The sequence below is a fragment of the Zea mays genome, chromosome 2 (genome assembly GCF_902167145.1).
Source record: "Zea mays cultivar B73 chromosome 2, Zm-B73-REFERENCE-NAM-5.0, whole genome shotgun sequence".
In the NCBI taxonomy this organism is placed as follows: domain Eukaryota; kingdom Viridiplantae; phylum Streptophyta; class Magnoliopsida; order Poales; family Poaceae; genus Zea; species Zea mays.
In genome coordinates this window covers 117,638,646-117,650,513 of record NC_050097.1, presented here as the reverse complement: position 1 = coordinate 117,650,513, position 11,868 = coordinate 117,638,646, and the positions used below count along the sequence as shown (strand labels likewise).

The 11,868-nt window shown below is 47.3% G+C and overlaps 2 protein-coding genes across 4 annotated transcripts; one reads left to right on the top strand and one right to left on the bottom strand.

Moving 5' to 3' along the window:
- Positions 1-2,125: 2,125 nt before the first annotated feature.
- LOC100192852 (uncharacterized) lies at positions 2,126-5,514 on the top strand. Of its 2 annotated transcripts, XM_008668884.4 has the most exons (9): positions 2,126-2,664; positions 2,805-2,917; positions 3,105-3,173; positions 3,456-3,571; positions 3,736-3,790; positions 4,005-4,125; positions 4,899-4,946; positions 5,067-5,161; positions 5,244-5,514. In XM_008668884.4, the coding sequence occupies exons 2-9, from the start codon at positions 2,816-2,818 to the stop codon at positions 5,343-5,345; spliced, it is 708 nt and encodes a 235-aa protein (XP_008667106.1). In that variant the 5' UTR covers positions 2,126-2,664; positions 2,805-2,815; the 3' UTR covers positions 5,346-5,514. The 2 variants fall into 2 exon arrangements, with proteins under 2 accessions (XP_008667106.1, NP_001131514.1); NM_001138042.1 differs by having other exon boundaries at positions 2,202-2,664; positions 5,067-5,489.
- A 612-nt stretch (positions 5,515-6,126) lies between these two features.
- Positions 6,127-10,178, bottom strand: LOC103646890 (Zinc finger (C3HC4-type RING finger) family protein). Of its 2 annotated transcripts, none has more exons than XM_071507227.1 (2): positions 9,372-10,178; positions 6,127-8,269 (listed from the first exon to the last, which is right to left on the bottom strand). In XM_071507227.1, the coding sequence occupies exons 1-2, from the start codon at positions 9,756-9,758 to the stop codon at positions 6,404-6,406; spliced, it is 2,253 nt and encodes a 750-aa protein (XP_071363328.1). In that variant the 5' UTR covers positions 9,759-10,178; the 3' UTR covers positions 6,127-6,403. The 2 variants fall into 2 exon arrangements, with proteins under 2 accessions (XP_071363328.1, XP_071363329.1); XM_071507228.1 differs by having other exon boundaries at positions 6,127-8,555; positions 9,372-10,044.
- Positions 10,179-11,868: the final 1,690 nt, after the last annotated feature.

Sequence of the window (11,868 nt, the reverse complement as noted above, 5' to 3'; positions counted from 1 at the left end):
CCACACCAGGTTCGGGCGGCTATAAAAACACCCCCAGGCCGCGAGAGATTAGATTTTAGCAGGGGTGGCGGTTCCCTCGGGCAAGCGAGCGGCGACAGCAGTTTCCTCGGGCGTGCGAGCGGCGGCGATCTCGGGGGCCAACGGGGGTGGCACGCCGAGGCATGCCAGGGCATACTTTGATATTTTTGAATTTTTTTTATAAATATATTTGTATATATAGTGTATATGCTGGACACATGGAGGTATGCCAGGGCATACTTGGCATAGCCCCTAGCTATGCCATTGTCCTTGATCACATTCTTTGATCTAATAATGTTCTATTAATCATCGTGACACTATTAGGTTAAGATGATGGCACATGATAGATTATCTAGTTTGTCTTTCCTACACCTTGCATACAAATGAACTATTGGATAGCTTTGATATTGCTCTACGTGGTTTTGTGTGTTATTCTACATATGAATCATGATCATGTTATTTTACCACTGTTAACTATTTAATTGTCAATGGATTATTTATTGTTCATGATAAGATTGTTTTGGTTAATTGGAACATGGAGCGACCACCCGAGGAAACAGTGCTACCACAAGAGTGGAATAGGATGTCCTTGACTGATTAATTAGGAAAGCTAGTGTGAGTTAATTATTTCCCAAAAGGGGCAAGTGGGGTGTGGGAAGCTGCCGGTATAGGGAGGTTCTCAGGTCGATCTGTCTACGATAGCTTTTCAGACGAGAGATTCCTATATCGTCCCTTTTTGCTTGAATCCGTAGTGGGTTCTCTTGTGCTAGTGAAACTTTGGAAAGGCCCTGTAGTGCTACCCTGCCTCGTCTCCTCGTTATAGATGAACGAGAGTCGAGACCCCTTGGCAAAATGGGTAACATGGCTTGTGGGTAAAGATGGACAATATATGAGAGTGTAAAACAATTATATCAGCCGTGCTCATGATCATAAGCGACTCGGACTCTCACATGAGTAGTTTATGTAATTAAATTTAACCAGTCATATATTGTGTTGCATTGTGGGATTTATTCATCATTGTGATCAATTATTTAATTTGGTTGATATACACTTATACTTAATAATTGCTAATAAAATTTTGACCAACTTATTAAAAGCAACACTCAACCTTAACCATTTTCCTTGGTAAGCCTTACACTACACATGAGACCCCACCGTAAGTGAGCTCATACAAATTATATCCCACACTTACTGAGCGATGACCATATGAGAGCTCACACTTGCTATAATCACATCAGTCAAGAATAGGTACTGCAAGATGAGAAGCATGAAGGATGCTACGATAAATTTGGAGAGGTCTAGGCTATCGTCTCTCAGTCAACTATAGTTGTGAAGGATCGTTGTCGTCATATGATGTATTTATTTAGCTATTTTTGTACATAACTCGTATTATATAATAAATATGTGACATTGATTTTTGTATCATGAATTATTATACACGTGAGATTTGATCCTAACATATATTTAAGACGCATCCGAGTTTACCCTTAAATCACAATTTTCTCTACAGCTTTAAAGCCCTATGGCTACGATAAAAGAGAACGGTTCGAAGAATATGAATGAGATTCCACCATCCAACTATCTTCTGTTAAATCTACTATTTTGAGATTTCACAATACTCCCTCTATCCTGCAACATACACCAGAGCTTTTCACTGGGATAACCACAGTTTTCAAGTGGGCCCGAGTCCGAGGCAAAGTTGGAAGAAGTGCACAATGTATTTTTGTCTGTAAAATATTTGTAGACAAATTTATCACCCTAAACTTATAACCTAGTATGATTTGTGTGTATTGGCGTTGTGTTATATTAGTAAAACCATTAATAAAACTACTTAAGATTAAAAAAATCACAAAAGTTAAGAGATTTAAAGAAAACCGGTTTGTAATTCATGAAGGAAAATCGAATGTAACAATAGTGGAGGAAATTAAATTGGATGTTCTAATAATAATAATAATAATAATAATAATAATAATAATAATAATAGTAATAATAATAATAATAGTAATAATAATAATAATAGTAATAATAATAATAATAATCTTTAAAGAGGATTCAGTAGAACGTTGGCTATGAAGCCCATGGCGAGCATAGATGGTTGCATTGAGCTGGGCCTTGTGATTCTAATGTTGTTGCAAAAACGAAAGGGTGTGGGTGGATGGTTGGGCGGCATGCGCGGTGGGGGAGGGGAAGAGAAAGCGAGAGGGAGAGAAATAGCAGGCCGCCTTGAGCTGGCATAGGACGCGACGGCCGACGGTCTCGGTCTCGCAGGGGCAGGGCTGGGCGGTCGACGGAGGCCAATTCTCCAACTTCCTCCCTCCGTCGATCATCCAGCACCAGCAGGAGAATCCCGTCGAATCCCCCTCTCAACCAAGGGCGCGCGCGCGTGCGTATGCCTCCTCCAGATCCAAAGCAACAGACAGCGAGGGGGCACCGGGGTCCGCCGCATGTTTGCGATTTATGGAGGATCATGCTTTCTTGCTTACTACATTAGCTCCTGACGCGCCGCCCTCCCCTCGCGTTCATTGATTTCTGTTATAATTACTACCGAGCTACTATCTCCACATTATTATTGGTAAAGAAAGAAAGGGCGCCTCCTCTAATTTGATGGGCATTCCGTTTCCTTCTCAACTTCAACGCCAACAACAGGTAGGGCGGAGCACCATTCTTTTTCTTTTGTACATTTGTTATCGACTCTATAATCGTTCTTCAACAAGGTTGCATAGAGAAAAGGTCCATTTCATGTTGAGGAATATTGAATCGAGAATTTTATAATGACCTCATTGCAGTTGATGCTACTATGGTTGGAAATCGGGCATGGTTCGGAGGGCTTTTCAGCGGCTCAGGCAAAAGGCGACAAGTCAGTGCAGAGAAGATAGTGCTTGATCTAACCCCTGTACAGGTACAGATGCACTGCCATCGTTATCATGATGTGTTTATTAGGCATAGTACATGCATGATTCTGTGTCGTCTCTTGTTTTTAGGGAAACAATAAATGAAATAGAATAAGCACAATGGCATGGACCATGCAAGCTTAATTGCGTTTCTTCCTACGCCTGAAATAACCCTGGTCTTAAATATTCATTCAGGAACAGAGACTGCAAAGTCTGAAGGAAAGGCTAAATGTACCTTACGACGAAACTCGGACGGATCATCAAGTGAGGAAACTCTCGACTCAATTAGCTTCACGACGAGGAGTACTTTATCATCAATACGGATTTCAATCCGTGTGTCCCTATGATGTAGATAGAGGCTTCAAACTTACTCTAGAGTAATCTAGAAACAAAATTGGTATTCTGCAACACTTAGCACAATGTAGATAGAGACTTCAAAATGCAACTAGCTTTGCTCTTTGTTTTGCTTAGTTAGTTATACCCTCATATTGACTTTGAGCCGATGTTGACTTGTGAAATTTATAATATTGTGTGCTTTGGATTTAGGATTCGCTTAGGGCTCTATGGAATGCCTCCTTTCCCGATACAGAGCTCACTAGCTTAGTTTCGGAACAGTGGAAAGACATGGGGTGGCAGGGCGTCAACCCAGCAACTGATTTCAGGTTAATCCGAGTTTTTTTGTTGCCTCTCTATGCACTATTTTAGGTTGTCGAAAATATGCTTCACACTTCCTTTCCTTTTAGAGGCCTGCAACCAGCTGCTGGTCCTGCATTTCCCTGACAGATGAAGAGTACGTCTTAACAATATCGTGTTACTTTGATTCCAGGGGCTGTGGATTTGTTTCGCTTGAGAACCTTTTGTTTTTTGCAAGAACGTATCCGGTAGGTCCTTTTTTCCCCTTTAATTTAATGATTAATATACACATATTTGTGCCAGAAACTAAGAGGTGGGTGGGTGGGTGGGTGGGATCTGGATTCATGGATCCTGCAGTATAATAATAAAAAACGAATGGAGTCCTCCTTACTAATTAAGTGAGCAAAGTGTCCATGCATATAGATCTGATGGTTGCTGGTGGCTGATCCACCAATTAAGCAGGCTTCTTTCAAGAGACTGATGCTGAAGCAGCAAGGAATGCGAACTACGTGGGAGTACCCCTTTGCGGTCGCAGGTGTAAACATCTCATACATGCTGATTCAACTGTTGGAGCTCAACTCAGGTATGCATGTCAACCATTCCAGAAGGACCAAAAGGATTTTTTTTTTTGTGTGGCTGGGCATGGCATCTGATCTCTACATGTGAAACTGTCCAGTTGCCTAGAATTAATAAGAATTCACATGTATCATCAGATTTGTTTTGGTCAAAAGCACTAATAAAAGCAGTAATCAGAGTACGTAGCCCACCATGCATGTGCATCGCGTTCGTACGAGTCAAACGGCCCCCGCATCATCATTGTGCAGGCACATTGCAAGTATAGTATCAGGTTTTGTTTCCTTTCTCAAGACGTGGAATCTTTGGATTTTGATCACGACTGTTGGACGATGAGCATGCATTATATTATAATAGGCACATGGTGGACACAGCTGGTGGCCTGGTGCTGATAACTGCTAACCGATCATCTCGTCCCCTTGCATGTATGCCTGCCTTGTGCTGCCCTGCCACCCATGATTGCCCAGCCTGATCATACATACCAGCAACAGCAAGCACACAGAACAAGCCAGTTCGCGCCAGAACCGTCATGTGGTTTCAAACAGAAAAGAAAGAAAGAAAGAAAGAAAGGGTTATGTTTATTTCATTTTGTTTTGTATGGTTGTGCATGTACTATCTCTTTGAAAGCAACATCTGAACGAATGATTGCTGGTTCCATTAACTGAGCTGTGCTGGTCTAATTTGCTTATTGGTTCAGATGATGATGTGCGATACCTGAAAGAAAGGAAGATGTTGCTGACTGTGCTCAAACAGTTTTCCTTTTTGCCTTTTCTTGTGTTTCAGTGCGCCCGAAGTCTTTGCCAGGGATTAACTTCATCAAAGTGTTGACAGGTAGGTAGGACAGAGAGTGGTTTGTAACTTGTCCATCCATTACCTGATTGAGAGTTTAATATATATATATATATATATATATATATTTATTTATTTATTTATTTATTTTACTATGGGCAGAACACGAGGATGCATTCGACGTGCTGTACTGCATAGCGTTCGAGATGATGGACGCCCAGTGGCTAGCAATGCGAGCCTCGTACATGCAGTTCAAAGTAATAAGCGGGTGATGCTTGTCCTTTTTTTTGTTTGTTTGAGTTAATTGATGATGAATCATTAGCTAGGATGCATGTGCAGGAGGTGCTGGAGGCCACAAGGCAGCAGCTCGAGAGGGAGCTCTCCCTGGAGGATCTCAATAGCATCCATGACCTCCCTGCCTGCAACCTTTTGTACAAATAGTACTAATGGTAGTTAGATTACTGTGATACAGTCAAAAGGAAATTTGTATGATGATCAGGTTGCATGTAACCAGAATCATCAATCAGCCTGTAAAAAGAGAATATGTGAAAATTGTATTAAGCTGAACTGACTACTGTTGAGGTCAAAAGGTTGTGTTTTGTCATGTGAAGGAGGCGCTTTTTGACTGGATCCGCGCGGGAGCATACATAGGACAACTGCTAGCTTCCGATCCAATGCAATGAATGATCACTACGCAGACCCTTTTGAGGCTGGTGGATTGTGTAGATTTAATATGCAAAAAAGATAAGAGACAATATTGTGTACGTCTGGTGATGCATGTGCTTGCTTTGTTCCCTTGTTCCAGATCCTCAATAGATGATGATGATTATTATTATTATCATTATTAGTAGTAGAAAAAAACAAAAGGCATTGTTTGGAGAGAGATAGAAAAGGAAAAAAAAGGAAGAGCAGTGGAAAAGGAGCATTTTTTTCTTTTAGGTGATGTGCTCGTGCAGTAACAGCGACCGGAGGAGCAGCTCTGTCAATCCCTGAAGAAGAAAGCATGAAGAGAATCAACCTTTCCTTAGTTTCCTGTTACTACATCTATGATGTGATGTGATGAAGCATGACGGAGACAGCTGCCCTGCCCAGGCCCCGATCAGCTCAGCTAGAGCTTTTTACAGCTAGCGATCGGAATCGGAAGAATCAGAGGACCAAAACAAGTGATGAATGAATCATGCACTGTCCCTTGTCATTGATTCAGCCAAGTGATGCTGCAACATGTAAATGCGCAAACCAATTCATCCTATCCGGGTTCATTAATCGTCCTCATAATTCATAATCCACATATAACAACAACAACAGCTCCGGCTAGCCGCCGTTCGCGGCACGGGGCGGGGGCTATCTTCTTCCTCCTCTTTGGGTACTCATCTCGTTTCACTGGCGAAAGAAAACGGGAAAAAAAGAAGAAGGCCAAAATAGAACACGACTCAATTACAGACAGACACGAGGTCGACGACGGCTAGCTTCAGAAGCGCGCGTTCTCGAAGTCGAGAGCTTCAGAAGCGCGCGTTCTCGAAGCCATGCAGGTCGCTGACCCGGTTCATAGACTTGCGCATGATGGCCACCTTGGCCAGCTGCTCCGCCGCGCGCCACGCCGACGTCGGCGTCAGCGCCTCCCCTGCCCCGGCTGACCCGCGCGGGGTCCCCACGGTCACCGTCGTGTCCCCGTCTCCCCTCCTCCTGCCGCTCCTCGACGTCGGCGTCACTACCTCCTCATGCTGATGCTGGCTGTTGCCACGACGCCACCGCATGTCGCTCAGCTCCGTGTCCAGGCTGCCCACCAGCTCATGCTGCTGCGGCGTCACTGGCGACTGCAGCACCAGCGCCCGCGCCGACGACAGCAGGTGGATCGCCGTCCCCAGGTCCTGCAGCTCCGCCAGCCGCCGCGACTCCGCCACGGCGCGTGTCGCCACGAACAGGTCGTGCAGCCGCCGAGACGACGACAGCGCCCGCTCGCCATGGAGCGCGGGCAGCAGCAGAGGCTGCACCGCGCCGCGCACCGTCTCTTGCGACGCCGGGTCGCGGTACGTGCACCGCACCGACAACGAGTGCGGGTGGCTGCCCAGCGGTGCCCGCACCTCTACCAGCAGCTCGCGCTCCTCCTCCGCGTACATCTCGCCCAGCCGCACGCTCACCCCCGCACCACCGGAGATTGCCACGGCCTGCTGCCCGGGCCCGCACGAGTACACCGCCGTGATCTCCCCTGTCGGGAACGCCAGCTCCAGATGCACCTCTTGCATTACCACGCTCACCAGCCCGCCAAGGCACTTGGCGAACGCGTGCTCCACGGGAGGCTCCTCCTCGCACTCGGACACAAGAGGAGGCGGGTCACCGGGGCCGATGGGGATCTCCACATGGGTGAAGCGCGTTGCTGGGGCCACCGCTGGCCGCCCAAACTGCTTCCTTGACGAGTTTTCCGGCGCTGCCGACTGCTGCTGCTGCTGCTGGGTGTCGGAGAGCAGCATGACGGTGGCCACCGGGTTGCGGTCCCGCCGGTCCTCAAGCACCTTGGTGGCCTTGCGCAGCGCGTCGCCCATGCACGCACTCTGCTGCCCCTGCGTTGCCGTGGCCGTGGTTGCGGCAGCCGCGCAGACGACAAGACGGTCGACGATCTGCCGCGCGGACCGCTGCCCCGTCCTGGTCATCCTGCGCAGCGGCAGCAGGCGCTTGGCGGCGCCGGAGAACGCGACGATGGAGAGGCGGTCGGCGGGGCCGAGGGAGGCCACGACGAGGCGCATCCCTCGCTTCAGCATCTGCAGCTTCTCGCCCATCATGCCCTGGCTGACGTCCAGCACGGTGACCAGGTCGATTGGCGCGCGCCGCGGGGCCGCCGCCGACGAGCGCAGCCCGGGCGCCTTGACCTTGACGGCCACCACGTACTTGCCGTGGCGGCGGCCCGACGACACGAGCGCGGCCTCGGGCGCCACGGTGATGGCCAGGCCCGAGGTGGTCCTACTCCTGGGGCATGGGAAGAAGCCCCTGAACTCGGCGGCGCCCTGCTCCTCCTCGTCGTCCTCGTCGGCCTCCGGGATCGGGTTGAAGCCGCCACCGTTGGCCGCGGCCTTGGGCGCCAGCAGCGGCTCGTCGTCGTCGTATAGCTTGGCGGGCGGCGGCGTCTTGCGGCCGTCGCCTCCTCCTCGGTGCTTGTCGTCGTGGAAGGAGCAGTGGAGGCGGAGGGAGGCGAGGAAGGGCGCCTGGCGCCACGGCGAGGCGCAGACGGGGCAGGACAGAACGCCGTTGGCGGAGGAGGAGCGCGCGTGGGCTGCGATGCAGGGGAAGTGGAAGGCGTGGGAGCACTCGGCCGTGAACACCGCCGAGCTGCCGCCGCTCTTGACGCCACGCGAGCACACGCCGCACCGGGACTGCACGTAAAGAAAAGAGAGAGAAAAAACATCAGCAGCTGAGAAACAAAACATTCTGCAAAGACAGGAGAATGATCAACAAACAAAACAAGATGGAGTGTTTTCCAAAGAAAGGAAGAAAAGAGCACGAGTAAAAGATTGGGCTTTTTGGACGCTAAGCAGCAGTAGGATCATTCATTTGGAGCACTGAGATCAAAATCTCCATTTGGACAGGCAAAAGCTGCTGTGCTGTGATCTGATTGGATCCATCTTTTTGCGCTCTAGGCTCCACCTTCTCCTCCTCGTCCTACGAAAGAAGAGAAAAGAAAAGCAGGGGGATTTGCATCCTTCTGTGCGGCAGCTGCTACCAAAAAGTGTAGTACAAATACAATACTGCTACAGAGGTTCTGAACCCTAGAAAAGGCGTTGTAGTAGCAGTACGGTTTTGTTTTCTTTTTGGACGGATAACGAATGGCAAGAGATGCATGAAATACAGAATGAGAGAATCCGATCCATGAAAGAGAGGATCTCTGCTCAATGCTGCTTGGTGATCTAGGCATGGCAGTCTAGGGAGGAGATGGAGATAGCAAATGCCGCATTGCAAATCAAGGGATGATCTGATTGGAAAAAGGCTGCTGGTGCCTGGTGCTGCTGCCGCTGTGAGTGAGGATGACGACGATGATATAATAATAATAATTGCTCAATCATGACGAGTCCGAGAGGAAGAATCTCAAGGAGAAAGAAAGGAGGATTAGGACAAAACAGGGGAGAGTGGTCGCAATCATTGCTGGCTGGTTTCTTCTTCTTTCTAGAGACAGAGTGAGAGAGAAGTGAAGAGAGATTGGGATCACCAATCACGAGCGGCCAGGGCAAAAGACAAGCCCGTGGCTGATGATTAAGTTATACTCCTGCTAGTAGAATCATGGTGGAGTGGAGCGCATTCGATTCAGTTTTTTTATTTTCTTTCTCGTCGGCTGCCTTTGCTTGCGCCGCTGAACAACAGCAAGAGTCAACTAACCAGATCAGAGGAGATGAGAAGGAATCGATCCGTTTTTTTTCCATCCCAGTTCTTGGATCAAGCGAAAAGGGATGAAGGAAAGAAACGTGAAAATGTGGACAGCACCTTGGACGGGAGGAGCGACGCCTTGAGCAGCGCGAATCTGGAGGGGGATCTAGGCGAGACCGGCGCCGACAGCGCCTGCATCAGCGGCACCCGGTGGTTCCTGGCGGGAGCCGGCGCGGAGGGCGGCGTCACGGGGGCGGAGTCAGCCGGCTGCTGCAGCGGCCTGGTGCGGCAGCGGAGGGCCGGCGTGGACGGGTTGCTGCCACTGCCGCTAGCCGCACCGCCACCGGCGGCCGCGCTCTTGACGGCGGAGAAGAAACCGGCGGCGGTGCCGCGCGGGCTCGGCGCGTCGTACTGCGGCCGGCGCTTCTTGGTACTGGCGTCGCGGTCGGGGTCGTCGTCCCGCTGGACGGACGTGCACAGCGCCCTCCGCCACCCCATCCCCATCCCTTCTCCTCGTTCTTGGTTGGTCAGGCCGAGCAAGCAAGACCCAAGAAGCGGAGCCGAGGTGGAAGAAGGGAGGGAGGTGGCGACCTGCAACGGGTAGCGCTGATCTCGCTCGCTCTTAATTGCTACGCACTGATGCTGCTAATAATACTCGTACGCACGCAGATGGGAGGTCGGAGCATCAATCACATGGGAATGGCATGGCAAGGGAATCCCGGGTCGGACACCTCTCTCTCAGGTCTCAGCAGCTGATGGAGTGCTCTGTGCGACTAGCCAAGTACTGGAGCGACGAGGACGACTCGTTCTGCCATTATTTATCACCTTCCTCACTGTGACTGTGAGTCCTACCCGGGTGGGGGTTGGGGGATCCCCAAGCTGAATACTCGTCTATTTGATTAATATAAAATTCAATGTCTCGCTTCTCCCAATATCTTCCCCTCTGGGCTCTACTGTAATTGATATTCGAGAATTGCAGATTCGCCAACTTTCCCACTAGCATGCATAATACACAGGACGGACGATATTTCTAGAGAGTACTGACAGCAGCAGAGTAACACGAAACTGTAGTACTGTACCATACTATGCTTTACGAGAAGATTGGCTAGACTATCAACGTCCTGTATATTTATTTTCTATATTCGTTTTTTACTATCTTCTCTAAAATATTTTATCTTTTATATCTACCTACTCTTCAACAACAACATTCTTTAAATCACATCCTCTATACATAATATCTATATCAGAGATAATTTTATTTTCTATTTTTTATACTTATATATTTGTCATACTCTCAAATATATTGTATAGATTTTAGTTTTGCTAAACCAGTTGTTTAAAATATTCAAATGGATAGAAAGTAGAAACTCTATATATAGAGGATCCAGCAGTGTTCTCTAAATTTAGAGGACGGTTAGAGGACGCAACTGGAGGGAGTAGAGGATGGTCTCATCCTCTAAGGATGCGTTTGGTTGCAATGACAGGATGAGATGAGATGGGACGATCCCTCAAATAAGATTTTTTGGTTCAGGGTCAAAGGTTGGGACATGACTATCCCAGTATTGTCTCCAGTTATACCTCAAAATTAGAGGGACGAGAGAGGACGCTAGAGGACGTCCCTATCCTGCCTATCCCGCAACCAAACACATAGTAAATTTAGGGTACAGGACCCTTTATAGGTCCTTGTTGGAGCTAGTCTTAGTCTCTCTCCAACACAGCCTGTAAAGGCTCCTCTACCCTAGATATAGAGGATTAAACGGTCTTCTAAATTTAGAGGACACCGATGAATCCTCTATATATAGAGTTTTTCTAAACGACCCTCTATCCAGTTGAATATTTAAAATAAACGGTTTAGAAAAACTAAAATATGTAAACTACATTTGAGAGTACGACAAATATGCATGTACAAAAAATTAAAAATAAAAATGCCTCTAATATAGATATTTGCGTATAGAAGACGTGATTAGAGGATGTTGGAGAGGAAGAAGATATAGATGATGAAATCTTTTAGAGGATACTGTCAAAGATAGATATAGATGATAGATATAGAGGATATTGCTGGAGACAATCTTACCCCACACCATAACCCTCACCCACACAAACCCCAAGAAAATAAATATACGAACCATGTTCGCTTTAGATTAAATCCAGCTGCTCGAAATGTTGTAGATGTAGTTCATAGAGACAAAATACTGTAGAAACAGTAGTAGTCGATACGGATTAGAAGCAGTAGAATTTCTTTGACTATCTTACTTCTAGAGTGTAATCTTATATGTCCAAATAACTTTTGATATAAATAAACACGTACTCCCGCCAAATTAGTATTCATTTTAGTTTTAAATTTTAATTTTTATATCTACATTCAAATGTGTGATGATATATATATATAACAAAAACATCAAGTATGAACCTAACAAAAATCTAAAACGGATTTAATTTAGGATAGAGGGAGTAGTTTTTAGTGTAAGGGGGTGTTAAGTTCCGACCTCCTAAACTTTAGTGAAAGTTCAGTCACTTTTAGTCCCTAAAATATCAAATGGGGTGACTGAAATAGGTCTTTCAAATAGAATTTTTAGGGACTAAAGTTTAGGAGAGTGACTAAAGGAACCAAACA